Raw genomic sequence first — 26,448 nt, 5'->3', positions numbered from 1 at the left:
TGGAGTAAACGCCAAAACACGGGCAATTACCGGCCTTACATTTTTCAGAATATGTATAAACAATAGGAGCGCGTCCATGTAAATCAAGTAAATTAGTTGAGTCTAACAAGCATTCATTGCTGTCAGTAACATTATACCACCAGTAAATAATAGGTAAACTCCTAGAAGTAACCAGTGATAAAGGCAAAAATGGGGCCTTGTTGTCACTTGTGGAATCATCTTTAAATAAACTGAGTGTTATATTATACATTACTTATAATACATCCACTTTAGACTGCCAAACATTTGTTACATCGTTTTATTCTTGTAATTTTACAGTTATTAGTACACTGTCAGTGCCTTATATAAGTGCAATCAATTTAAATATCGACTGCAGTTGTGCTGTGTGCAAGCTGGCTGGCTAACAGTGTAACAAAGAACCATTGTGCACATCGCTTCCAGATACTCTTTACTGCACTGTTCTCATTCTGCAAGTATGCCAGAAATGCTGTAATGCTTAAATACAAGTCTGTATATAAGCTTTAAGTTTACCGGCTGACTGGCTTCCTTTTTGGGCTGTGAGTTGATGAAGATTCACTGTAACCTCCTTATGGCTCCTGTAAGCCACGGATAGCATGACAGCGGGTGGTGTTAAGAGGGTTATTTGGAGGTAATCTTGATGCCACTGAACAGACACTACGAGTGTGGTTCTTCACAGTTACAAACATCGTAGTATAGGATCAAATAGTTAACAGCTCTGCGTGTGATGCTCTTTTACAGCATCTTATTAAATGTATTCATTTGGCCTGATATCCATACTGATCGTTCAAATGTATTAATTTAATGATTACCAAGAGTTAATGGAGAATTTCGGAAAGAACTCCTGAAATTGTATAATCACAAAAATGTCAACAAACTTTATTTTTTCTCAGTCATGTAGAAATCAAATATTAAAGGAACACAAATTCAGTCCTGGAAACTGAACAAAAAAAATCACTCAAAATACAGAGTAACAAAACAGAACAAACACCATGAAAAAATCATATACTGTCAATTTGATGTTTCGTTTATTTGTGTCTTTGACAGCTAAATGCTTTAATTTGCTGTCGAAACAAATAACTTTCATGTTCTCCGGATCATTTCTGTGTTCTACGCTAAAACCATTTGTTCAAGTATCCTTAAACCTAATGAAGACCTACTTCCCTTTGAGTTTAAGCTACAAGGAGAACTTAAAATAATACCACTTTCCTCTTTACTGTGAATCATGAATGAAAGGTTAAGCTTGGTTGAACTGTCTCTGTTATTTCTAGCCACTGTCGGTCTATGTACTCCAGTCTGTTTCCTGCATTCAGACAGACAGTGACGCTGGCTTGTTTATCTTTATAGTTTGACCCATCTACACGAATCTCCTCTTGTCTAGGCTTGGACACAGGCCACGCGCTGCTTAGCTTTGGTTACTTGGCATAATAGACTTTCAGTATGAACTTTGTAAAATGCTGTTTAACTGAGTAGCCAAGCGATCAGGTGAAACTTTTACCTTGTAACTATTGGATATGAACTGAATGGATCTTGATCTTCGTTGCAGACTTGAGTCTGTCAGTTACCGGTGACACCATGAGCTGCTTAAAAGGGTTCAAATACATCAAGTAGACAGTGGTGTCACAGAAATCTGCTCTCTGAACTTGGTAGAACCCTTCACTAAGACTATTTCAACTTGAGCTGTTTGAATTAGTAGTATTCAATATTAACTAAGTGTGCAGCGTTTTACTATTTATGCCCATCTACAGAGGTAATTTAAACAAACTATATGATTTATGGCATATCATTTATTTAAAAAATGTTTTCCTTAAAGCAGTGCATCATGGCAGTCGATCATACGTAAAGCTCTGGGATCAAAGGTAAAGTCGGTGCAGCTTAGTGGATGCTCTTTGCTTTGCTGCGGTTAAGTCCCTTACAGTGACATGGCCCAAATGCTAACACACCAGATTAGTTTCCTGTCTTAGCATGTTCCACTGTGCAGGTTGGTTTCCCAGACCCTGCTCTTAATGCGGTTTCTCCTCTGGTTGTACACCTATAGTACGCACGGTATTTAGATATCGAAAAGTTCCGCTTCTTTTGCTTTCCAAAAGGCAAAGCTTCGGTCTATATATCTGATGATTTCCTCATTGCTGAACTCTTTAAGCTCATAGATGACTTTAATTGAGTCTTCATTAGGTTCATTTCTGGGTGGAGGTTTATCAACATGAGGTTCCTCTATGATTTTAACTGTAACAGGGGGAACATCTTTTACTGGATCTGGAGCTAAGCTTTCGGTTTTGTCCTCAGATGCCTCTGCTTTTACTGTTGCATCAGTTGGTGAGCTCTGTGCACGGTCCTGCTCTGAACTGTTCCCATTCAATACCACAGGCCCATTTGAACATATCTGCTCACTTGTATTTACATTCCCCTGAACCTTGTCTTCAAGTGAGTCCCTTAGTAATGTCTGCTCCATACACTGCCCATTTTCAGATACACCACCCTGGGCTGCAGCTAGTGGTGATGATGGAGGAACATCTGATTGCACGGCTGGTGGAGTAGGTTGTGGTGAAGGTGTAGGTGCAGATTCTGCCACTGGGGGCTGTGGTGCAGGATGGGTGGGTGGTGGAGGAGGTGGAGGATGAGAAGGTGGGGGAGGAAGTGATTCCTGCATTGGCAAGATGGGCATGTCAGGAGACATAGAATGCAGGGATGCTGTCATCATTCCTCCTCCATGATCTGAGTCTCCAAAATATTTGACTTTTATGTCCTCAAAACCATCTGCCCAGTCTCGCTTCCCTCGCTCTATTTCCTCCATGACGTCTTTGTGAAACTCCCTTATAACCTCCCATTTATGGCTGCCTAGACGATCAAACATCTCATAGCACAGGAGGTGGCGGAATTTCCGCTCACTACGAGACATGTTCATTTCCAGCAACTGGAAATATCCAAGCATGAAAAGGTCAAGTGTTAGACTTTCGTAGCTCACAGGTGCCCCGTTGATGTGTGGCAAAAAGTGCTCTGGCCAGTAGATCATCTGGGTGCGACTCAGCCTGCGGATCTGTCTTGTGGGCACTTGGCTCATAATTGTCCTCCAGTGGCCAATCAGATTCCCAACTACCTGCTTTGACTTCATGAAAAGGAAGAGTTTGTCATCCTCGCTCTGCATCTCCCCATTAATTTGTGCACTAAACTGGTTATATTCCTCCCAGCCTACCCCTAAATAATTTCCTCTCTTACCAGCATATTTATTCCGGTAAGATTCAGACATTGTGTATTTACGCCAATGTTCAAGAAACAGGAAGACAATTCTCTCTTTCCTCATTTCAATGCATTCCTGGACATAACTTAGGTCTGTCTGCACCTCCAAACTTCTTGTTAGTTGAGCGTTATTTAAAATGGGATCTGCAGACAGCACCTGGTCAAACCCTTCAATGTTAGTTGGAGCCATTGTCTCAGACGGTGCATAGGTCTGAGGAGCATGAGATGCAGTGATAACTGGTTCTTCGACAAGTGCTAGCGGTAATTCTTCTACTGAGGATATCTCCCCATTGCCATTAGAATGAAGAGCCGCAGCAGAAGAGCAGCGGACATCTTCCCCATGTTGATAAGTAGATTCACTCACCACAGGCAGTGACCTCTTGCGTTTGTAAACTCTATTTCCTTGATTATCTGTGGACTGCACTTGATTTTGAATTTCGTAATTGGCCTTCAGGTTCTTTACTGAAACTCCATATTGCTTTATTTCATTCTCCACATCCTCTCTTGTTGAGAAGGACTGAGAACGTCCTATAAAACCGTTAGCTGACGTGTTAGCTGATCCGGCTGACTGTGACTGAACTCTGTTTACATTCTTTGATTCTTCTTGAGAATATCCAGGACAGATAAGATCTAAGATGTCTATCTCTTTGCCTCCCAGAGTGGCAAGAAGAATGGCCATACTCTTGAGCAGGGTAGAAATCTTGCTGCACCAGGCTGGTAGATCCTCAGCTTGGCCATGTACCTGCTTTGGATTGACCGAGAAGTGTCCCTGACTGAGAGCAGCCGAAACTGGTAGAAGCTGGCGAAGCTCTCGCTCAAGCTCTTCCAGTTCCTTCTCGACTTCTGACACCTTATGCATGACCTGCAGGTTCTCTATTTGCTTCTCAATTCGGTTTAGGTCCGCTTCTGTCATCAGTTCCCCAAATGGGCCTAAAATGGCATTATGGGCGTGGGAGTAGTGCCACTCTTGAGGCTGGTAGTGCCCACATGATGCAAACTATATCAGAGGTCAGAGGAGACCAGTAAGACAAGAAAAAAAAGGGAGGAGGGAGGGATTCCTTCAGCACGCACTTCCTGGTATGAACACACGCTTCAGTGCAAATCCATCCTAACACACAGGATTTACATGGATTTAGTGGTGCAATGGCACTGCCTCACTACAAGCACAAAACGTCAGAGAGGACAGAGGAATATTGAAGTGTTTGGAACATGTCTGTATATTTTAGGTACTTGAAGCAGCAGCCCTTTTACAGTTTTCCATTATTATGAGTCAGTGTTTTGTGTTGTCTGTTTAAGGTTTAAAGAATAACCACACAAATGCTGAGGATTCTTTTTCTGCCATCCAAAAGTTATTTTCTGTCTGCAACCCAATTCCAATAATTAAATATTTTGTAGGTTAACAGTCTTAAATCCTTGAAGGGTTTTGGCAGCACCAGTGGAGGAGAGACACTTCTGTACCCTAACCAACAGTTATTGGAAGCCATACTGGGTGTGGTTAAAGAAACAGAGTTGAAACTGCCAACACAGAGAGGTCAGTGCAAAACAGGGGCCTGGTGTGGAGGTACTCTTTTACAGATCATATAAAACAAAACTAAAAAAAAAAAAAAAAAAAAAAAAAATGATGGCATTCCTATTTTTTAATCCTTGTCGCACACACATTATTATGTTTAGTGCTTCACAATTGTTGTTGTGTTATGATGGTTTTCAGTGTCTTTGTTGTCGGTATTTGTTGACCTGTAGTGTGAATGGGCCCAACATCACACCACTGAATCAGCATGTAAGACCTTGGCAAGCAAAACTCCCATCATCAAACATCAGCTTACACCGTGAGTCTGTTACTCAAGTGTGTTAATGCTGTGATGGTAATTGTAGCCAAGTGTTCAAGTCAGTGCACTCCAAGAGTTCTGGTATTAACTAAAGAGAAGAAATGCATGCACAGAAAGGCCTTCAATAACACATGCTTTATGTTCAGACGCCTGTGCATCGCAACGAATGTTATACTGCAGGTCGGCATCACTAAAGGACATTAAAGACTACTGAGGCAGGATCATTCAAGAGTATAGATTGCCATCCTTAGATAACAATAAATTATTGATCACTCGAATTTAATTAATAAACTCACATATCACTAGAGTCCCTATTGTATTACACAGAACAAGTGTTAAAGTTGCTCCAGCATGATTTGCTAATCAATACTTTGTGTAACTACACATATTACATCAAACTGAGAGGCTGATGTCACTGGTTCTAAAGCCAAAAAAGCAGTGTATAAACAGACTGAAAGCCTCGTCATTGGCCATGACATTTATTCTGAAGACACCCAAACTAGCTAAAAGTTAGTGTGTCTTCAGATGACAACGTGAACAATCAACTTTAAGTATCATGTCAAAATAATGTACATGCTACAAAACCTTTAAATTTCACTGTTTCATCCCTCAACTGTGATCAGGCGATTAAGAGAAAAAAACAACTGCCATGCAAAACTACACTAATCATTTTTGCACATTGTCACACAACCTCAAAATGACAGTCCACATTCAAGTCCAAGCACCAGCTATCCCCTTTGTGTTTATTTTCAGCTTAATTTTAATTTAGCAGCTGCACAAATGAGGATAGCCATGACACAGCAAAACTGAATGCCTTTTTTACAGAAATATCATGCCTACCTTGCGCTTGTGCTCATCTTCCTCTTGCATCTTGACCTGAAGCTTTCGCACCATCACCTGCCTCTTCCATTCAGGGATGGCTTTCCCCTGTTCGTCATGAGTGGGCACAAGCGCCTCCACATCCGCGAGGCTCGTCTTCCTGCCCGACTCTGCCTTCTCCGTGCCGCCGCCACCGTTCCCATTGATTACAGAATTAGAGGACAGTTTCTCATTGCTTGTAGAGGCTGACATGGTACGGGAAGATCCGGAGCCAGTGGGACTGGGACTGGGGCTCGGGGTTGTGGGTGGGGAAGTTACAGGTGTACTGGATGGTGGAGGGGATGCGGGTTTGGCTGGTGGAGTAGATGATCGAGTCTCAGGGGATGTTGTGTTTCCCTGGAGGAAAAAAAAACATGAGTGTGCATTTACTGTGTGTTGGCAAAGGCTGTGGCAGAATTGAGACATTTAGTAGTAAAGTAAAGTAGTAAAGTAAATGAAAGTAGCAGTGAAGGAAGTCCATGGACCTACATTGTTGCCTGTGGGATCGCTGTTGGAAAAGACAGTGGTGTAGCCTTTACTATGAGGTGTGGGCTTGAGGCTCTTCCCTGCTTTGATCTCTGCCAGCAGCTCTGAGTTGTCACCAGTGGGGGACATCATGTTGAAAGATTTTGTGCCTGCAGACAAAGGGTAGAGCAGACAAGTGAAACCGTGTCGAAAGATGGAACAGAGGGAGATGGAAGCAGAGTGAGTGAGAGATGCACTGAAGAGGAGAACAGGGCTTGGGTGGCATTTCAGTGTTAAATATTTTATCCAATCAGCCAGGTATCAATGCTGACCTGAGGCATGTCGGACAATGATGGGAGGTCATTATGGTTTACTGAACCTCTATCTAAGCTTGATATGCTTCTTCTCAGATGTGTTTACTTTGGCTGCCATTTGCCTTCATACCTTTGGGATATTGTGCATATCTTTCATTAGCAACTGTTGCATCAGTCCACAGCTGGGGCGAGCTGGGATTAGACGGGGAGAAGCAATTCAAAATGATTTCACTACACTGAACCCAGAGTCGCAGTCACCTGACTGCAATATACATAGCTCAGCTAGTGCTTAGCTTCTTAGAAAGTAGGTTGAACAGAAAAATGTATACATTCAGCCTTCGTTAACCCTAATCTGCTTATGTGACCAAAACCTCCACTGTGACCCCAATGTGTAAATGCTACTAACATACTTTAAGGACAGAAAGAATACATTTTGAAATGTTAATCAGGTCACAGTAGTGGTTTATTATTACATTAGCCGTAAATGTTTTTGAATAAACATACATTAAAACATTCAAAAAGTAAATATCTGTAAAGAAAAGCAGCCAAATTATTTTGCCACTATTTTTAATCATTAAACGGAAATTTTGATTTCAAGTCCCCTTTAATACACAAATAACAAAGCAGCTGCCTCACCTGTTTAGTGAATTTAAACCTCCAGTGCATTGAATATCCTCAGACCCTCATTGTTTACTCATTCTCTATGCGCTGAATGGGAAAAAAATCCTCCAGTAAAAGTGTTCCCCTGTTGAGGCAACCACAATGGTCCGGCTGAACACAAAGACTAGCTATCCTGCCACCCCTCCTCACTCTCCCTTTCCTCTCACTTGTCTCGCTCTCGCTCTCTCTCTGTCTCTCTCTTAGGGTAGAGAGAACAGCTTTCTATTAAAGACCCATCATCACAGTTGGGGGAAATCTAAAGGAATCACTAGTAACTGGAAGTGACAGCAAGCCATTGGCAAGCCTGCCAGGAATTACCGCACACATGCACGCACACAAACACACACACACACATACAGTGGCCCTTCAATCCCCAGCTTGTCAGCCACTCCACCGGACCAATCCTCACCTCAGCAACCCTGACACATAGTTCACTCATACATGCATAAATCACACCTCACATTTTCTGGATTACAGTATGGGAGAGAGAGAGAGCGAGGCCGGTGACTGATACACTAAAACTTCAACACACGCAAACTGTGGCCTGGAAAAAGGTTTTGAATAAATTAGTGCACTGAACTCTGACATCATGTGATCGCTCTTTAAATTGATTTTTAACAGAGCACATTGTTCAACATATCTAAAACTGATCTAAACTTATCTCTTTCTGTTTTAAATCTTGAAATATACACTGCCTATGTTCACCAATACGTCTTGGAGAATTGCTCATTGGCCGGCTGATGTGATCCAAAGATTAAAAAGTTACTCAGAACTGAAGCGGGTGTACACCTGTTTGAAAACACCTTGTGTTTCCACATGAAAGGCTGTGTGCCTGTGTTGGTGAAAATTCTGTTTAATCTAGGGGTGTAGCAGTAGGTCTACTATAGGGTGAGTGTAAAGACAGTGTGACAGGTTAAAGAATGGACATCAGGGCACAAAGAGTGGGTTAACTTAAAGTACAGCAGCACCACAGCATAAAAAGTGAAACCTTTAACATCCCAAAAAACAATAGAGGTCTGTTTGTTGTTATTGTCTGTGCTGCAAATGTATCTTTAGCACTCAGACTGCTAATTTTATGGCCACCACACTTCCTTTTTATTGCCAGATCAACACTGTAAGCAAATCATATAATTAAAGGCCCACACTGCTGCTTAGCTTCTTCCCTTTGGTAATGAATGGAGGAAAAAGAGCTATTCAGCCACCTGCATTGTATTGCATTGTGCATCTCGGCAAGTATGTGCAGGTGTTGTATTTTTTTGTAGTTTTATGACGACCAAATGACCAGTTTATGACTGGATTAACGATGTGGCACAGATCAGGCGATTTGTGAGCATGCAGCACTCTTTAACTCTTAAGTACTTTATTGCTGCCCGTCCATTAGGCAGCAGAAGGAGCACAAACGGAAACAGTTGGATCATTGCAGCAAGTGAGCACTGTAAAGAGGTGCCTAAATGCAGGGATGACAGTTTACAGCCTAATTACAGCAGACAGAACTGCATGCATAGAAACTGCCTGTTCATCAGAATTGGCAGAACACGGAATGTTTACAGAATAGAACTGAGTATTAAACAGTGTGATGTAATAATATAACTGAAATAATGATAGTTTCTCTCAACCAAACTGACATAAATATCTGCCACAGTTAGGTTGAAATACATGCAGTCTATTTGTTGTTGTCCTCGTGTTGTGTAACCATGGTGAGCATCAGGCTCTCTACATAATGTATCTTTATTGTTATGATCAAAGGGCTTTTTGTCTTGCAGCGATCTAAACCGGAATTATAATTTAGATTTCTAATCTAACCTTGGGTAGTTTTTAGCTGATTTAGTCAAAAGACAGATTTGCTGTCTGTACTTACTCTTCATCAGTTTAAGTGTCCCTCCCTCCGCCTGAGAGGCAGAGTTATCCCCGCCTTGACAGAGCAGCGGTGAGGACAGACCATGGCAGGCGAAAAGAGAGAGGAAGAAAAAAAAGCCCAAGAAAAACAGGTGGAGCAGGTTAAAGAAGGATATGTAATCAGAAAAGTAAAGGGTTAAAGGGGAGAATGGTGAATAGGCATTAGCAGAAAAACCAGGTATGCTTGACAACTAAAACAACACAATTATTAATATTGAGGAAAAAAATGTTTCTTGTCACTGCTGCTTGATACTGCAGCATCACTTACGTGCCCCCCCCTGGTCTTTCTCACATTTTGATTTTTACCACTTAAATACAACATTACACAACAATGTCCTGCAACTGGAGCAGCATGCACATGGCATCATCCAGGGCTGCTGGGCACTTAAGGAAATGGCTGAACACTAAACCAGTTTTCAGGGTAATGGTAGCCCTGCATCATTAATTTATAATCTGTTACTTAGAACGCAGAGGTCAGACTCAACTCATCTCTACCCAGTACGATTACATCAATACTACAGGCTCTGCTCTCCAGGAATAAATGTGCAATCACGTTTTTAAGCTAAAAGAGTTTTTAAACAGACAATAGCAGAACAAAGTGGGAAATTAGTAGAAGAGGAGAGAATAGGGGGTAAAGTAATTCAGTCACTCACTTCCTGATGAGGAAGATGGGCGTCGTTGATTGGCTGCATTGCAACTGGCATTATTGTGGGTCGTTTGAGTCTCTGGGGGCAGTGGAGGGGGCGGAGGGGGTGTTGGCATCGGATTGCTTGGGGGAAGAGGGGAAAGAGGGGGAAGAGGCGGTGGAGGGGGTGGCGGCGGAGGTGGAACAGATTCCTCTGTGGCGCCATTTTCAGAGCTGTGGGCGGGGCTGTCAGTAGGCTCCTCCAATAACACTGAACCCTGAATGAGGAAGAGAGCACGATTAGTCAGTCATGGTTTCAACCTATTTACCTGTTGCATTGTTTGTTTCATAATAATATGACCAGGATTGGGTTAACATTTGATAGCAGGGATGGAATAGTGGCCAATTACCTTTTAATTTTTTACTTTTCACTTGCATTTAAACATTGACAATTAAAATCACTGCCTCTATTTTTTTTTAATTGAAATAAACTTTTAGGAGCAAGATGCTTTCATATTTTTTCAACAGGCTTGTCAAAATGCCTGCTGTGCTGAACATTAAAGTGACAGATGCGTACGTCCCTATTAGACGTGTCCTCTCTCTACTTCCTGCTGTCTTTAATCAACTCAAAGAGACACAATAGCCTTTGCTAATAACAGCTAATATGGCCTAATCTCAAGGGGGAAACTTATAATAAAATGGCGATAAGCCATCTGTCACTGCAAGTGATAGGGCTTTAACCCCCCCCCCGCCCCGTACACCACCCAATCCCTCCCACCAGTTTGTACGCGCCCGCCACACTCTGAAAGCATGCCATAACTCTGCTGGAGGCAAATTAATGGACCGTGACATTTAACTCGACCCCACCCCTCCTTTTTTTATTCTTCAGACGTGTGCTCGTCATTGTTGCCCCTTTACTTTTCAAACCTTTCCCCCCAGAGAGTTGGACGGGTGGGGGGCATGTCCAGATGGGCCTTGTCGGCACGTGCCGTTTCTGTCGATTAGCCCGTCCATCTGCTATAGTTCCTCTGAGACCAGGAGGGGCCCCACTGAGGCCTTAATTGGCTCAGTGTGGATTATACTCTGTGTCACCCAAAACACCCCCACCCCCTGAAACCCATGAGATTATAAGAACATCTCTCCAGGGACATTGATGAGAGTCCAATTGACTCCATTCATTCAGCCGTCTGTAAAGGCATGTGGAACAGCCAGTACTTTGACCTGTAGCCTACGGAAAGATGTGCAGTTATGAAAAATGGATACATTCATAGTAAATTTTATATAATATTTTTTTTTATTTTGTGGAAAATTCTGTTGTGTTGCACATAAAGCACTCACAGGCAATGACGTCGTTGTAGACTCTCGGACAGTTTATACAGTGGGGTGGAGACTCAAGAGGCAATGAAAATGAATGGGACTGTTTGCATCGGGTGGCAAACAAAAGTTCAAGAGGACACAAGATTATGTAACATGCTGAATAGCAATGCTCAGTCAAATGGTAACCAAAAACCCAACACGTCATCCTCTGGCTAAAACCCCTTATAAGGAGCTTGGATACAACTTTTTTTTTTCCTGCCATACCTCCTCGTTGGGTGCCATACTTTTGGTCCCACAGGGCTCGGCCGTGTCGCTGCCCAGCGTCTTGTAGTAGTCCCCAGTGCTGGGCTGCTTGCTAAAACTTCTCGACTTCCTGTTTGAATCCACACGGTGCAATTTGTCGTGGTTCTCTCCAGGCGTCAGCTGTTTGAGAGAGTTTAAAATGAATAGAAGTAAATGTAAAAAGGGTAGCTTTGGTTTAACATTTTCACTATGTTCCATCTGTAAGTTTATAATATTGTTTTTACATTGCATGGAGAGAGAGTCCAGAGAATGTAATGGTAAAGTAATATATGATTTCCATGTCAAGGTTAACAAAAAATGGATGTAAATTAGTGTAAAAACAGAAAGAAATGGCTTCACTGTGGCCGAACAGTTTCTTTGTTTTCTACGTGCAATGTATTTACCAGCCTTTATGCCAGATTAGCTGTCCCGTGTGACCAAAGCAGCTTTATTTGAACCACAGAACAAGGCCTTTTAATTAAGTTAAAGGAAAAACACTGGCATTTATGTTTCCTGGAAAATCTGTAGGGACAAAAAAAATGTTGAGTTATCATGTAGCTTTCATTCTAGTGTAAGACCCTTCTGTCAGAGCAGGGTCAGAGGTCACTAACCTGGCCCTTTTAAGTTGAGCACTCTCACTTTCCACCCTGACATCTATTTACGTCAGCACCATCTGAACAGATGGGATGTCAGAGCCCACCTGGTCGACATAGTTACGCTAACCTTGCATTTCCAGAGGCTATCGAGACTTTTTCCCCGTCAGTTTGTGAATGTATTTTCCTAATGCAAAAATCCTTGGATTTGCATTTAGTACACACTCAAACAACTAATCTGCATTAAAACTTATCTAAATCTAAATCTGGATTTTTTTCCCACAGTAATGCATAATACAAAATGTTATATAAAACAGGAGACAAGCTAATTGTTCTGTATATTTACAAAAAAAACAAACAAAAAAAACATTCATAGCTGCCAACACCAAGTACAGTTACTTTGCCTTTCAAATCCAGGGCTTAGCATCAGAGTTCCTTCATTTACATTCGAATAGTTTCAGATGCTACGACTTCCTAAAGAATCCACACAATAACCTCACACATCAAGCGGAAGTCTGGTATTAGCTTAAGCGGAGATAATTGACATGCAACCCATGACCTTTCCTCCTTTGTGGTGTCATGTTCTGAGTTTTTATAAGCCTTGTTGAATTGTGTTGACTCAAGGCTGCTGTCAAAGAAATGGTCCCTGAGCACTCATCAGGTGGGAGGGTAATGTGAGCAGGGGGAGCACTGCAGATGGTTTGTCATCCTCCAGGGATGTGGGTCAACAATAGCAAATGTACAAAGCATTATGGCTGCCCCCTCCTCCCATCCCTTCAACAGACACGCACACAGCCTTTCTTCCTATTATAAAGAATTGTCTGTCAGCATAAAGTCATATTTTTTGTGTGCATGAACACCCAGCCTTGACCTTTTATAACGCATGCATACCTTTTTTTACTTATATATATAAATAACACACACACACACACACACATAAGGACGTGGTTCACAGGTAGGCTGTTTAAGGTACATTAAAATTTGTTAACGTGGTTATTTACAAGTATTCTGCTAAAACCAGCTAGTATATCAAAGGCAAACATGGCTATATATTACAAATAATTATCAAACTTTACAGAAGCTCAAATGACTTCAAAGATTACAGACATGCACAGCAGCAATTATAAGATCTTTTCTATAATTGCAACTCAAACAGCTACATGACATCAGGACGTCAGGCGTGAAACTTTTTCCTACCTTACCTTAGTGCTCCCAATTCCCTCTCACAGCTCTCCTACAGTCTGGACAGAGCCTCATCCACAAAGCACAGTAGAGCACAGAATGTAGCTGTCACCAGATCCAGAGCTTCACCTTCTCTCTGCTCAGTGCTACGCCTGTCACTCTACCTGGCCTCTCACTTTACCCACAGGCCTCATCAATAACCAATCGGGCCAGTCACCGCAGTACTGGCAATGATGTCACCACCAACCCGTACTTCAACCACTCCCCAACCCTGCCCTGTTCCTCTTATGCAAAACAACTCCATGGCTGGCCCTTATGCAAATCTCCAAGGCTTCGGGATTATTAGCAAATTCTAGATCTCAGTGCTCAGAATTAGCATCAGAAAAAAGTCAAAACGCACTACTAAGAGTGAAATATAAAAGTCTGTGTGTTTACTCCAGGAAACTAAAGGGTAGTAGGCAGAAAAGCAGTCTCAGTTTGAATGTTCCACATACAATATTTGCAGATAACCAAATGCAGACAAATGAGCTTAAAGGTAGCATGACAGAAAACACAATCATTAAAACACGCCTGTCACTTCACTTATTTTACCAAACCCTTGTACAAGATTGTGAGACTGGTCCGTCTTATTGGTTCCCTGGACAAGGTGACTTGTCACCGTGGTGCCCCAAGGTAGACTGTTTTTCTCGATGTATATGGTACACAGTGATCTGTTTCTTGTTTTGTGCACACATGTGTGCATGTGTTCTGAGTGCCGGCTTTTTTTTTTTTCAATTGTTAATGAAGGCGCGCCCCGGGCAGGTCACCTGGGTACAGAGAGGAGTGGGGGTGGCACTAATTAAAAACTCTCCCCCGCATGGCTGATTGGCGCATGCGTGAATGCACAGAGCACACACACACACACACACACACACACAGCTCACCATGGACACAACATGCACTCATAGTAACTGTGGACTTTATTATAAAGAACAACAGCTGACTTTGCATGATAAGACAAAAACCTGTGTGAAATTGAATTTCTAGCATATAATCTGGATTTGCGGTTACCTAACTTCTGCTTTTAAATGAAAATGTAAAATGTGGATTTTAAGGCTGTTTAAAATGGAAGGAGAGAAACTACATAAATAAATTTAGTTCACTTGTTCCGGCTAAATTTAGAAAAAAATATTCAAACATCTGTCCACAGAACTATTTTACATTTTAGTTAGAATTACAACCTCACAACCAGTTTTAGTACTTCACAGTCAACCACCAGAAGCAGAACTGACACTCACACTGATGTCTGTTGTAATTGCTGGTCCCTGTCAGGGCTGAAAACACTTTTGAGTGATCTGCGGCCAGATTAATTACTGGAATTAAGATCAAACTCATCACATCAATCCATTGTGTGTGTCGGCCCAGAGGCCTGCCACAGTAATGAGCATCTTTTTTAGGCCTCGTTAGCCATGCTAACACAATAACATCATTGTGGGCACCCAGACAGGGCACATTGTTACAGAAGAGCTATAGCCCAACTGATTGGGCCCAAGGGAAAGGAGCAGCTAATGGCCAAACACTCTGTACATCCTGTGTTAGTATTGTTACAAAGCATGCTATTGGCTCAACAAAAAAGCAGTTTTGTTTTTTCCCAAAACTGGACATAGCTGACAATTTAATGAGAAAAATGGATCAAGTTTTGCTAAGACGTAGCTAGCAATCTGCAGATACAGTCATCCCATGTAATTTTTTTACACAGTATGTTTCTTAGACTACAATTAAATGTCCATACTTTCTCTGGGGACAAATTTGCATGTAATTTTTTTTAAAGGATTCCCTTTTATGAGGTAATGTTTGATCTGATGCTCCTGCTACAAAAGACGGAATGTTTTGCCTTTACCTCTTTTTTGACGGGTTTGTTGTCCACGTGCCGCAAGTTGCTTTTCACCCTCAGGAACTCTGCTGACGTGGGCTCCTGAGGCGGCTGCGGTGCTGGGTAACTTGGGGGCGGAGGGGGCACCGGGGGAGACAGTGGAGGAGGCGGTGGCGGGTAGCTTGGTGGCGGCGGCGGGGCCTTGGGGGCAACATTATCCGGTGTCTGATCTTGGATCTTCTTGGGCACGTCAGAGCTGATCTCTGGATTTAGCATGTCCATGTATGCCTGCATGTCTGAAATGGCTGTCTCTGATGCACCTGTGAAACGCCAGTCATAGTCTGTATTAACAAACAAGAACCCAAAACTGATGTACTGCTGAGTTTGAAAACTAAACAATGATAAAATATTCACTCCATGTTTTTTATACTTTAGCAACCTGCAACTCGGATGTTTGTCTACTGGCTCCATCTAAAATGAAAAGTCTCCACACAGACCACTAGGGTGCAGCACCAGTATATTAAGCACCTCTGACACAACACAAGGAAGCGACTGACACTCCACCTCAGCATCACTTTTTATATTGAACAAGTAAAGGTCAGGTCAACCAACATGTTGATTTCAATGGACCCATCAGGGTTTTAGATTCCAGTTTATAAATAGACATGACACATTATTTGAAATTAAATGATGATAAAATATATGTTTATAGTGTGTAAAGAGCTGCAGACCTGTGTGCGCAATTGTGTTTAGATGAGCAGGTGGACCCCGAGACATTGTTAAGCTGCTCCTCTTCTCCCCAGTGCTAGACTGGCTGGAGTTGGCTGAGTCGTAGTTGGACAGGGAGCTGGATGGTGAACTGATGTCAAAGTGTGCCGCCTGATTGGCAGGAGGCATGGTGGTGTTTGGAGACGAAAGGCCCGAGTCAGGCTGCTTGTACTCAAGGTCTGTTGAGGGGTCCCGAGACAAAACGCGGTGCTCCACACTCTGTCAGAAGGTGCCGTTCATGAATACAAGCTATATACAATCACTTTATGATTTGGTGATTGGTTCAATAAAACCTGCCTGTTGTGTATAGCTAATACAACACTGATAGAATGTGACAGATAAATAAGTGTTCATTCGTCAGTTGGTAAATCCCACTACCTCCTGGTCCTTGGTGACTTACAATACGGAGAACAGCATTATGAGTTTAATTACTGCACACTAACGAAACACCTCACAGAAACCCTTTAGGGGCCTGTTGCTTTTCCCACAGTGCAGGGCCCAATTGGCTGAATGTCCCACATGGAAAGGAGCACAAGATGGGGGATGTATGTTTCCCATGCACCAAAGCCTTCAGGGTGAAAAACTGTGTTTGCCCACATGGGTATTTTCAGCATGTCAGTATTTTGAGGGACATTGCTGGTGTCAATTATAAGTTAAGTAATTAGTTGATAAAAACTGAAGCCAGCCGCTCAGGTGGCAGCATTTTAGCACATTCTGTACAATGTGTTCTTACACAGGACCAGTAGGTATGACTATTATGCACAATAGATGTCTAGCTGATGATTGTTTGCATTATTAATTAATTGTCCATGATTAATCACTCAGTGTGTTCTGACATTTTGCTTACACACTTGTGGCATATTCTTTCCAGACTAAACAGTTTCAAACTTCCATCCATTGGCTAAATGTTGCAGCTTTAGAGCATATAATGAGGATTTAGATGACAACTTTATCTTTGTCAGATATCTTTGTAGATGTTCCCAGTTTAAAGTGGGAGAAGTTGCTATTCTTGACCTCATCACACAAATACATGTTGCTACACAGAGTTCATTTCTTAACTTGTTACTGTAGTTTGCCATTTGTTTTTTCAACTGAACACAACGTCTGTTTATGTCAAAAGAGTTTGAGACACAGCGGGGAACGTCTCTTACCATGTTCTCCACAGTGCGCAGATACTTGGCACACTGGGAGTGGCCGTTGTACTCTGCAAGGTCTGCTGCTGTGAAGCCATCCTGGTCTTTTATGCCCAGGTCCACCCCATTGACCACAAGGATCTGACAGCACTGGAGAGGAGACGTAAAAAGAATCACATACAACTTAATTTACACACAAAAAACAGACAACAAGCACTGACGAATTTGTGTATTGTTAAAAGTATTGATTATTAGTATGACAATAGCACCAAGACACCTTTCATATAGTTTAGAAGAGATATAGAGTCCTTCAAAACACACACGTAGTTCATTAACAAGTCATACTTAACATACCAGGATATAATGTAAAACATCTGTGTGCCTCTATATTGTATTTGATTTGAATATCAGCTGTTGCACAACCGTTCAGGATCATTGTGAAATTAAAGAAACAGTTAAAAGCATCTCTGCTAAGCTTTGTTTTGCCTTAATGAATTGTTTTTCAATTGGCTTCCTAAAAAGTTTTTTTTCCAGCTAGTGGTCATTTTCAAATCCTTATGTTGTTGCACATGCCCACCAAGTTTATTACATCAAGCCTGCGCAGCAACAGCTGTGTGATCAGACGTGGATCCAACACAATTGTTAGTCAAAGTAGTACGTGTGTATCAGTCGGTGGAAACCATAAGCTAGAGGCCATTCATTCAAAACAGATGGTTTAAAAACCCACTAGGGGTAAGTGAGCATCGAGAATCACAACCCACTAGTCCCATGACTAATTTGAATATTGCCTTTGCCTCGTGTCAAAACACAGACCTCTAGTTCGCCGTTCTCTGCAGCATCGTGAAGAGGCGTCCCTCCCCAGTTGTCGGTGACAATCTCCCCTCCGTGCAGGAGCAGCCAGCTGAGCACCTTTGCATGTCCGCGGCTAGCTGCGAAGTGCATGGCCGTGGCCCCATCCCCATCCCGGTCTGTCAGGCTGATCTCTGTGAAACTCGTCTAGGATAAGAGGACATTAGATCAGATAGATTTCAGCTGCTTTTCAGGCTGCTAGGGCACAAACCTATGAAGCAGTGTAAAATTGCAAGTTATATCTTTGTACATTAAAAAGTGTAAGATGTGGATCTCAGTATTAATTTAAGATTTATCCTGACATTCTAATATAAATACCAGCCAGACGATGACAGTGTTGTGGCCCATCTGAGCAGCAGCATGCAGCGGTGTCATCCCGTCATTGGCTCTGATGCTCGGGTCGGCCCCGCAATCCTTGACCAGATACTGGACTACCTCCAGATGACCCTCCTGGCAGGCCAGGTAGAGCGGTGTGGCACCATTCTTAGTTTGGGAGTTTACAAAGCTGAAGGGGGAGGTAAAAAAAAAAAAAAAAACAGCGCGACAGGTGGTATTTAAAATCCACTGACACACAGACACTGAGACTCAACAGCGAGACTCAGATTTAGTAATTGATTCAGCTTAACTGGGTGTAAGCAAAACTGATGGATGAAAATCTGATTAAGGTTAATGTCCAGTTAAAAACTTCCACACATGCACATTTCAAATACAATGAAAGCACAGATGAATATTATTATAGCAATTTGTCAGTGTGTGCACAGTTAAATCTTCAGTTATATATTGCTACAATATAATAATAATAATGAAGAGTAACCTGTGCTTAATAAAATGAGGGCAATAACACACGTGTTATTTGAAAATTGAAATTTGTAAATTAGACCTTTTTCCTCCTGTTTGTGTGGACAGGTACAAAGAAACAGATCCTGTCTGGTAGCGTAAACACAAGAGGAAAACATGTTGTCACTGGTATCAACGTATTGCTATTTAGAGAGCAGACAGGATTGATACCCAGCCAAATCCTGCTCTTCTTTATTTCCACAGGCCTTTGGTCCTTTCATTAGTTCAAACTCTCCTCCAACAACTGTGCTCCACCTTGTCTCAGTCACAGCGGGAGGTCAGGGAGTGAACGAGTGCTTCCCCACTAAATCCCATAAGGTCGTGCTTTATTTGGACTCTGACAAATAAGCAATGAGTCTCTTAAGAGGATTATCACTCCACTGGCTTTGAGCTTAACGAAGAGTTGCCAGCGGGCAAGAAGATCTGAGTGGGTAAAGAGGAGTAGAAGGTGAGGAAAATGAGAGGCAGGGCTTAAGTGGGCGGATGATTCCTCGTAGACCAAATATGACCCCGCTGTGCTCTCTGTTCGAAGGTTTTGGCTCATTAAAGCTCCAATTCTTGAATTGGACGTTCAATGCAATGGACGGAGACAGGAGGAGTCTTCTGTAATCTAAGAAAAATATGGCAGACATGTTTGAGTGACTGAGGGAAACATCTAACTAACTAAAAACAAGTACTCCTACTAAATATTTCAAAATAAGAAGGGGAAGTAATCTGTTGTTCTGTCATCAGGAAGTGGGCAGATGAATGAATTATTCATGCTTGTAACTAAAGTGGGCCGACGTTCACCTGTACATTTGACACTGTGTATGAGATGAGCTTATTATTTTTCAATAATCATAAGTAAGAAGTAAATGGAAAGAAGACACACGTCGCCTTCGTCACAGCCCTTAAAAAGTGAAGCGGCTCGGACACTCTCTCCTGAAGAAGTGCTTTTGGAGAGCGGGTGTAGATTTCAAAGGGCTAAGAAAGAGGTTAGCCTTGTGTGACAACACAGCTAGCAAGTGGCACAAGGGACACAACTTCACCAGTCACTCAAAGGAAAAAAAAAACTCACACTAGAGTAGAAGACATTTGATATATTTCCAGTTCAGCTCCGAAGAGTAATTTACCTCAGTAATTGTCCGCACCCTGTCCCCCCCCCCCATGCACACAGTAACAAAGACCAGGTTATCTTCATTACTAGTAAAGTAATTGATGTCACACTAATGGCCTTCTTGCCTGATAAAGGCTTGTTACGTACTCGGTTGTTTTTCATGTCTAAATAATGAAGAATGTGGTGGGAAATGTATATGATTTATTCATCTCTTGTTTTTTTGTGTATGATGTTTTAGGTTTTTACATAATGTTGAGGATTGCAGATTTATGCCAGATACTTTATTTACCCTCCCGAGAGGAAATTCAAGTAACACAATGGGGCCTTAGGCCAAAAACATGTCAAACTGGCACGCTGCTTTGTGTTTCCTCAGTTTAAACCTCTTGTAAAATAGAACAGAAAGGCCTTTATCCAACTTGTGCCACAAAGTTAATAAGTAGATTAAAGCTCAGGAAAATACGTGCAGTCTGGCCATTGGCTGTGTGAAATAACCCCCTACTCTCTGTCCTTTTGAACATAATGCCAAATTATCATCAAATGAAAAATCATTTCTTCTTTCAGAGAAGAATTTGGGAGCACATTTATAATCCTTGTGTTCGTGTACCCGTGGTGATCTTTGTATCTAGTTGTATTTAAACAATCTAAACATTTCTGTACCTTCTAATCTTTGGCTCCAGTAAAGCCTTTTTTGTTTTGGAAGAATTTGTGACTCATTTTGACATCAGTCAGTTTTCTAAATTACATCTCAGTGCAGAGGTGTTTCCTTTTTAACTGTAGCGGGGCTTGACCAATGATCTTAATCTGCACTAATTGGTTGCATAACCTGTCTGTAGCCTCTGTTTCTCTGTTTCACCATCTCTCATTCATTCACTCCTTTGTGTAGCAAGGCTATCAGCAAAGGCACAGAGCATGGGGGTGTGTGTGTGTGTGTGTGCATACAACAGCTCGTAATTCAAGCAAACACCAGAAAAAAAGGGAATAAAACAGTATTCTTTCCAATCTTAACACAAAAAAAAATTGTGCTAAAGGGACATGGGGCGTATGGGCTCTTGTGTTTTCAGTGTCATGTTGCTGTGTGAAACACAATTTGCAGTAATGGGTGATGCTGCGAGCAGAGAGTCCAAATGTGTTTACCTGTGCAGCCACACTTCTATTATGATGTAGCATCATTAGGCCGCCAGTGCCCAAAGTGATTATGTAACAGAGGGAGTCATGTTATCCTTGTGATTTTTCAAGTAGAACAAACACTGAGCCATCCAACTGCCTCTTAAAACTCATTGACACAAATTAGCAGCTTGTAATAAACCCTGAAACAAGAATGCTATCTCTCCGCTGCAAAGTTCGATTTCAAACAATGCCTGGAGCCTGCGGACTAGAAAGCAGGCCATCTATTCAAACGGATTTGTTTTCCTCATTATCTTATCAGCAGTTTGCGCTACTGTGTGTCACCATGGTGATGAGGGTAAACAGCAACAGTGTGCGGAGGGGTGGTGGAGGAGAGTGAATGGGGCCCTGCTATCAGGGAGCTGCCATGTCCCTGAGGCTCATTAATTTTTCAGCAGGTATGCACCTGTCTGGGGTGCAAACTAGACGATATTGGAGGTGCAGAACACAGGGCCTGGACAAACTGTTTATCCTGTTCAGGTCAAAGTCAACAATCACTGTATGTTGGTGCTGTGCAGCCATGACAACTGCAACTAGGCTTATTGATCGTTATGACAAAATCAGCTGCAGAAACACAGCTATAATAAAACTGTTGAATTCTGTATCATCATCTCTGCAGGGGTTTCTGTAGAAAAACACATTGAGGTGACAGAAAGTGAATTTATTTTAGCACCAGACTGTTTTCAAAGAGTTTGTGGTCCTCCTTCTGTCCTTACAGCTATGAGTGGTCACTGCTGCCAGAGGACACCTCATTCACTCACTCAACACCTCACCTGTGTCCTCATATTGTCTGCATGGGTGAGTGTTATCTCTGGCACACATGGGTCTGACACTGATATGGGATGATATTCATGCACACACATCTTACTATGATCAGCTAATTAGTGAAACCAGCCATGTTTTTGATAGTTAGTTGTTATGCTGTGATGTTGGTCTGCAATTAGAATAAGGTTGCTGTTGGATTTGTGGGATTTGTCTGTTTTTCTTTTTTTTTATTTAAGTTGATCTTGAACCGTGAAAAAATATTGTTGGATAACGAACATGACATGGCTCTCCTGCAGCCACAAAGCTGCAGCAGCATTGTGGAAATTCCTTCAGATGCATTACATAACCAAAATGTGGGCGTTATTGTAGTGTGTAGTATATTTGGAATGCTAAACCACTAAGACTAACTTATTTTAGTTTCCTAAATGGGATTTAAACACAAAGTGTTTAGATTGCTCCACAGGTATAAAAAAAAAAGAGGCAAAGTTCAAGTTGCTTCCCGCCAGTGTGTGCTGTAGAAAGTGCCGACAGTGTGAGCTCGTTGAACACATTGGTTCTGTCAAGCATCAGAAATCTGGTAGATCACTTATTAATGTCAGATGTCTAAGGTAGCAACAGTCTGTAGCCTGAATCTGAATAGGGGATCTACCATAATATTTGTGTTGCCATGCTGTATGTTGTGGGCATGCTGTCATGTTGCTCTTACTTTGGGCTGTGCCCCAGTAGCAGTCGGAGAGAGGGCAGGTCTCCCTTGGCAGCAGCGTAGTGAACAGGTAGGGCTCCTGTGTCGGTGGAGGCCCCGGGGTCCCCTTCGCCACTCTTGAGCAGCCAGTCTGTGATCTCGTGATGACTGAAGCGGGATGCGAGGTGGAGAACAGTGGCCCCAGAGCTGTCCTTGTCCTATAATTCAAACAGAATCGTTCTACGATTACATTTTTTTTATTGTTAGAGATAAACTCACTGTGCAATCCTGCATGTACAGGTACTGCTGTCAGAGGCAGTGGAGTGCCACAAATGAACAGCATCATATATAAGTATTATGATAATGATGACACTGCAAAAGACACAATGGTAAAGGCACACTAGCTTTGATCATCCATCATGTAGATTACACTGCATCTGGTATCAGCCAAGTGTCTTATCAGTCAATCTGTGGCACTAGATGCACTTTGTCACTTTTCTGCACTGTCAGACAGCCCTAAAAAGTAACAGAGACGGTAAATAGAGGACAGAGCTCGTATTACTTTGTTTTAAATTTAGAATCACAATGTTTACAGGTCTGTTGGACTCGGATGAGATAGCTGCAATCAGGAATCATTTCCTCAGCCATGATTTCACTCTCATCAGAATCATAATTAAAAAAAAGTAAACTGAGTAAAAGTTGTTCATGTCCATGTGTCTCATCCCTGTGAGGTAACCCGTCCAGACTGTACCATGCCTCCACCTATTGTCTGCTGGAAAACCTGCTGTCCAGCAAAATCATTTTTTTTTTTTTACAAAGAAAGCAACCAGTTAAAATATCACCTTTCATATTGCTTCTATAACACTTAAAAATAAAGCTGATATTTGGTTGCTTAAATGTAGAACCTTGTATTTTAATTTCACACAAACAAACCTTAATGCTGTGTCACTTACCAGGTAAGAACACTTTGCATGTAGACGCAGTGACATAGAAATAAAGTAATCAAGTCAAAGCATTGAACCTGTCATGAACCCTCACAGCAGCAAACCTTATTCCCACTATCAACTGTCATTATGTAGACAGCCTCTTGTGCTTGTCATAGGTTGCTGTTTGTACTCCATAATGTTTATTGCATATGTAAATCCAGTTTTGCATGCTTTATTACCATATCAGGCAGCACAGCAAAACTTTTCTGATGCCCCATGCTGAAGCGATTTTGTGCTTCTTGTGTTTCATTTGGATTTTACATAATGTTATTACTGTTGCTGTGATGCTGTGTGTGTCTCAACAAAACAGTGACAAGGCATCGGTCAGATTATCGTGAACGCCTTTGTTATAATCTTTCTATAAAGAGGAGCTATGCCCTGTTCTTATGTATCCAAGGTTTTTAGCCATCAAGTAGCCATCAAACAAAACTGATTGCTGCTTAAAATGAAAGGCTTCAGATTTTACAGTTCCACAACCTTAATTAATAATGGTCTCATGGTTTTGGAGCAGGTTTGTCAGCCTTGTTGTATAAACAGCCAGAAAGCTCCCTTTTCTCACAGCACATGTAGACAATGGTTGTTTAACCATTTAACTTGATTCTCACTGCAATAGAATACTCTTGAGTTTTATTATACAGAGGAATACTGTTTAGATGGAGCACTGTTAGTGTGCTGTGAGTTTAGGTGGATGATGAGGATGATGATGATGATGATGATGATGAAGATGAAGGTTTTTTGTGTTTTTCCCCCACTTAAACAAGTTTCTGGGCACAGACATGAGACATGCACCTTGTGGATATGAAGCCCTCCTCTCTGAGAGGTTGCCAGGTCAGAGGAAACAGAATTAGGCTACTGTCTGCAAGTCACTCACCTCTGGCTTACATCCACCCTGGGTCAGCAGCCACTGTAAGCAGGCAAGGTTGCCGGTGGCTGCTGCGTCATGCGCCGGGCTCGCCCCATTTTTCGCCACGCTGTTGCCCGGTAGTCCTGCTTCATCCACTAGGAAACGCAGGCATGTTAGTTTGCCCGCCCGGGCCGCGTGGTGGACGGGCGAAGCCCCCAGTACATCCTTAACGTCTCTGGTGAGCGCCTTTGCCGCTAATTGCACTTTCAGAGTCTGCACGTCCCCTTGCCTGGCTGCGAGCAGCGTGCGGTCGCCCTCCACCACCATGACTGCTGCAGACTGGGAGTCTCCTTCCTTTGGGTTGCCTTCTTTGACCCCGATCAGTTCACCGTGCGGATGAGGTCAGCATTGTATTTACAAAGCTTCAGATCATGTCACCCCACAGATTAATTCAGTTCGGTATAAGCTCCCGGTTATAGCTCCATGGATCTTTCCATCAGAGGAATGTTCCAAACTATGGATCGATGCTGTTCACAAGCTACACAGTCAAACACGGAACACATCTTTACATGCTGGATCACTGCTCAGTCCAATATTCACACTCCCAGAAATTAACAAATCTCTTTTTTAAAATGTTCTGACCGCAGCGTGGCTCACTTATCCGCTCTTCTGACGCGCGCAGGATCCCTGCGCACCTGTTTACCCAAAGTTGTGTTCCGGAAACTGTTTTTATATCAGTTGTTTATTTACCTTTTGCAGCCATATAACCATCACATATCATGTGCCTCGGAGAATATTCCGTGCTGTTTTTCTTCCTATAGCAGATGGCGACATGGGACTCAGCGCCTGTTAAATAATCCATCAGGGGGAGGATCGCTGAGCCTGTTACAGGTCGCTGCTTTCTGAAAATCGGCTCAGAAATTAAAGGAGCAGTACGGACGGAAGGCTGCTTTAAACTGATAGCCCTGCAGAGAAAGTTATGCAACTGTGTTGGTATAGACCCCACTGCACAAACACTAATTCAGCGATGGACTTTTTGAACACACGCCCAGACCTGTTTGCATATCACCGGCATGAATTTTACATACGGCAGTGAAATCAGCATCACTGGACACCTTACTGGCGTCACACGGGAGAGGTCCACCTGGTGGACGTTTGCTGTAAAATATTGAATGATCCATAAATACAGCAGCTTGGTCATAATGCATGTCAATAATAGTATATGTATGGCTGTTTTTAACAAAAGCTGTCAGGTTGCACAAAGCCATATATCACATTAGCACGTGATTTATTAGGTGGGCTAAAAGCTTTTTTTAATGTTTGTATTTAAACTGATACATCAAATTCATTATATTGGCTACTTTTCGTTCTATTTATTCTTACAGGATCATGAATTTTATTTTAAGAACTAATTATATATATATAACTATTATAATTAACATCTGTGCAAATATGAAAACAGGTGGTGAAATAATTAAATGCAATGCAAATGTGCAAATAACAACAAAATGTCTGAGGACTCATGTTTCCACAAGACATGTACGAACTTTTTCAACTTGCACATACGCTATGAGAAATAATGTGTGCACGTTTAGAGTAAAACAAACATCATTTTCAGCAGACTTCACTATATATGCATCAAAAATCATTAAATAAAAATGATCACTGCCAGGTTTGTCCTCTGGAGACCTTCACACCATTAGAACACAGGAGTGATGCTGGAAAAGGGCCTCTGTATACCTTTGTCTATATTCCATTAAAAATCAGCCTTTTCTAACTATCATTTACCACATTAACAATGTCTAGACTGTATGTCTGATTACTTTAATGTTAACTTCATGGAAAAAAAAACGTTTTTTAAAATTAAGACATTTCCAAGTGACCCCAAACATTTGAACAGTAGTGTATATTTATTTCTGTGTCTGCTGTTAACCATATAAAGACAGTCACCTGCGGTATGCCAAATATTGTACCAGGTATTATTTAATAGTACAGTTCTGAATGAACAGTTTTATTTGGGTAATTTAGGTTTTGATGACAGCTCGTTTCACCTACTACAGATTTGGAGTTAGGGTTAGGCCAATATAGTAAATATGTAAATATATATATATATATATATAGATAGATATATAGATGTACATGAGGCTTTTTTGCAGCTTTTGCTTTCAAAACAATAACATAGAGCTGATAATGTGACTG

At 41.9% G+C, this 26,448-nt stretch overlaps 1 protein-coding gene across 2 annotated transcripts in view; it reads right to left on the bottom strand.

Moving 5' to 3' along the window:
- espn (espin) overlaps positions 1-25,000 on the bottom strand; it is a 29,442-nt gene extending 4,442 nt beyond the window's left edge. For both annotated transcript variants that reach the window (XM_028410965.1, XM_028410966.1), the window contains exons 1-11: positions 24,277-25,000; positions 22,444-22,637; positions 18,194-18,380; positions 17,840-18,022; positions 17,045-17,176; positions 15,857-16,112; positions 15,153-15,445; positions 11,481-11,639; positions 9,928-10,177; positions 6,429-6,574; positions 5,922-6,296 (exon numbers count right to left, since the gene is read on the bottom strand). In XM_028410965.1, coding sequence (XP_028266766.1) covers positions 5,922-6,296; positions 6,429-6,574; positions 9,928-10,177; positions 11,481-11,639; positions 15,153-15,445; positions 15,857-16,112; positions 17,045-17,176; positions 17,840-18,022; positions 18,194-18,380; positions 22,444-22,637; positions 24,277-24,576 — 2,475 coding nt within the window. In that variant the 5' untranslated portion in view covers positions 24,577-25,000. The remainder of the gene's footprint in view (positions 1-5,921; positions 6,297-6,428; positions 6,575-9,927; positions 10,178-11,480; positions 11,640-15,152; positions 15,446-15,856; positions 16,113-17,044; positions 17,177-17,839; positions 18,023-18,193; positions 18,381-22,443; positions 22,638-24,276) is intronic.
- Positions 25,001-26,448: the final 1,448 nt, after the last annotated feature.

The sequence above is a fragment of the Parambassis ranga genome, chromosome 7, assembly GCF_900634625.1.
Source record: "Parambassis ranga chromosome 7, fParRan2.1, whole genome shotgun sequence".
NCBI classification, from domain to species: Eukaryota; Metazoa; Chordata; class Actinopteri; family Ambassidae; genus Parambassis; species Parambassis ranga.
The sequence above is the reverse complement of the archived record's forward strand: the minus strand, read 5'-3'. Positions and strand labels throughout refer to the sequence as shown.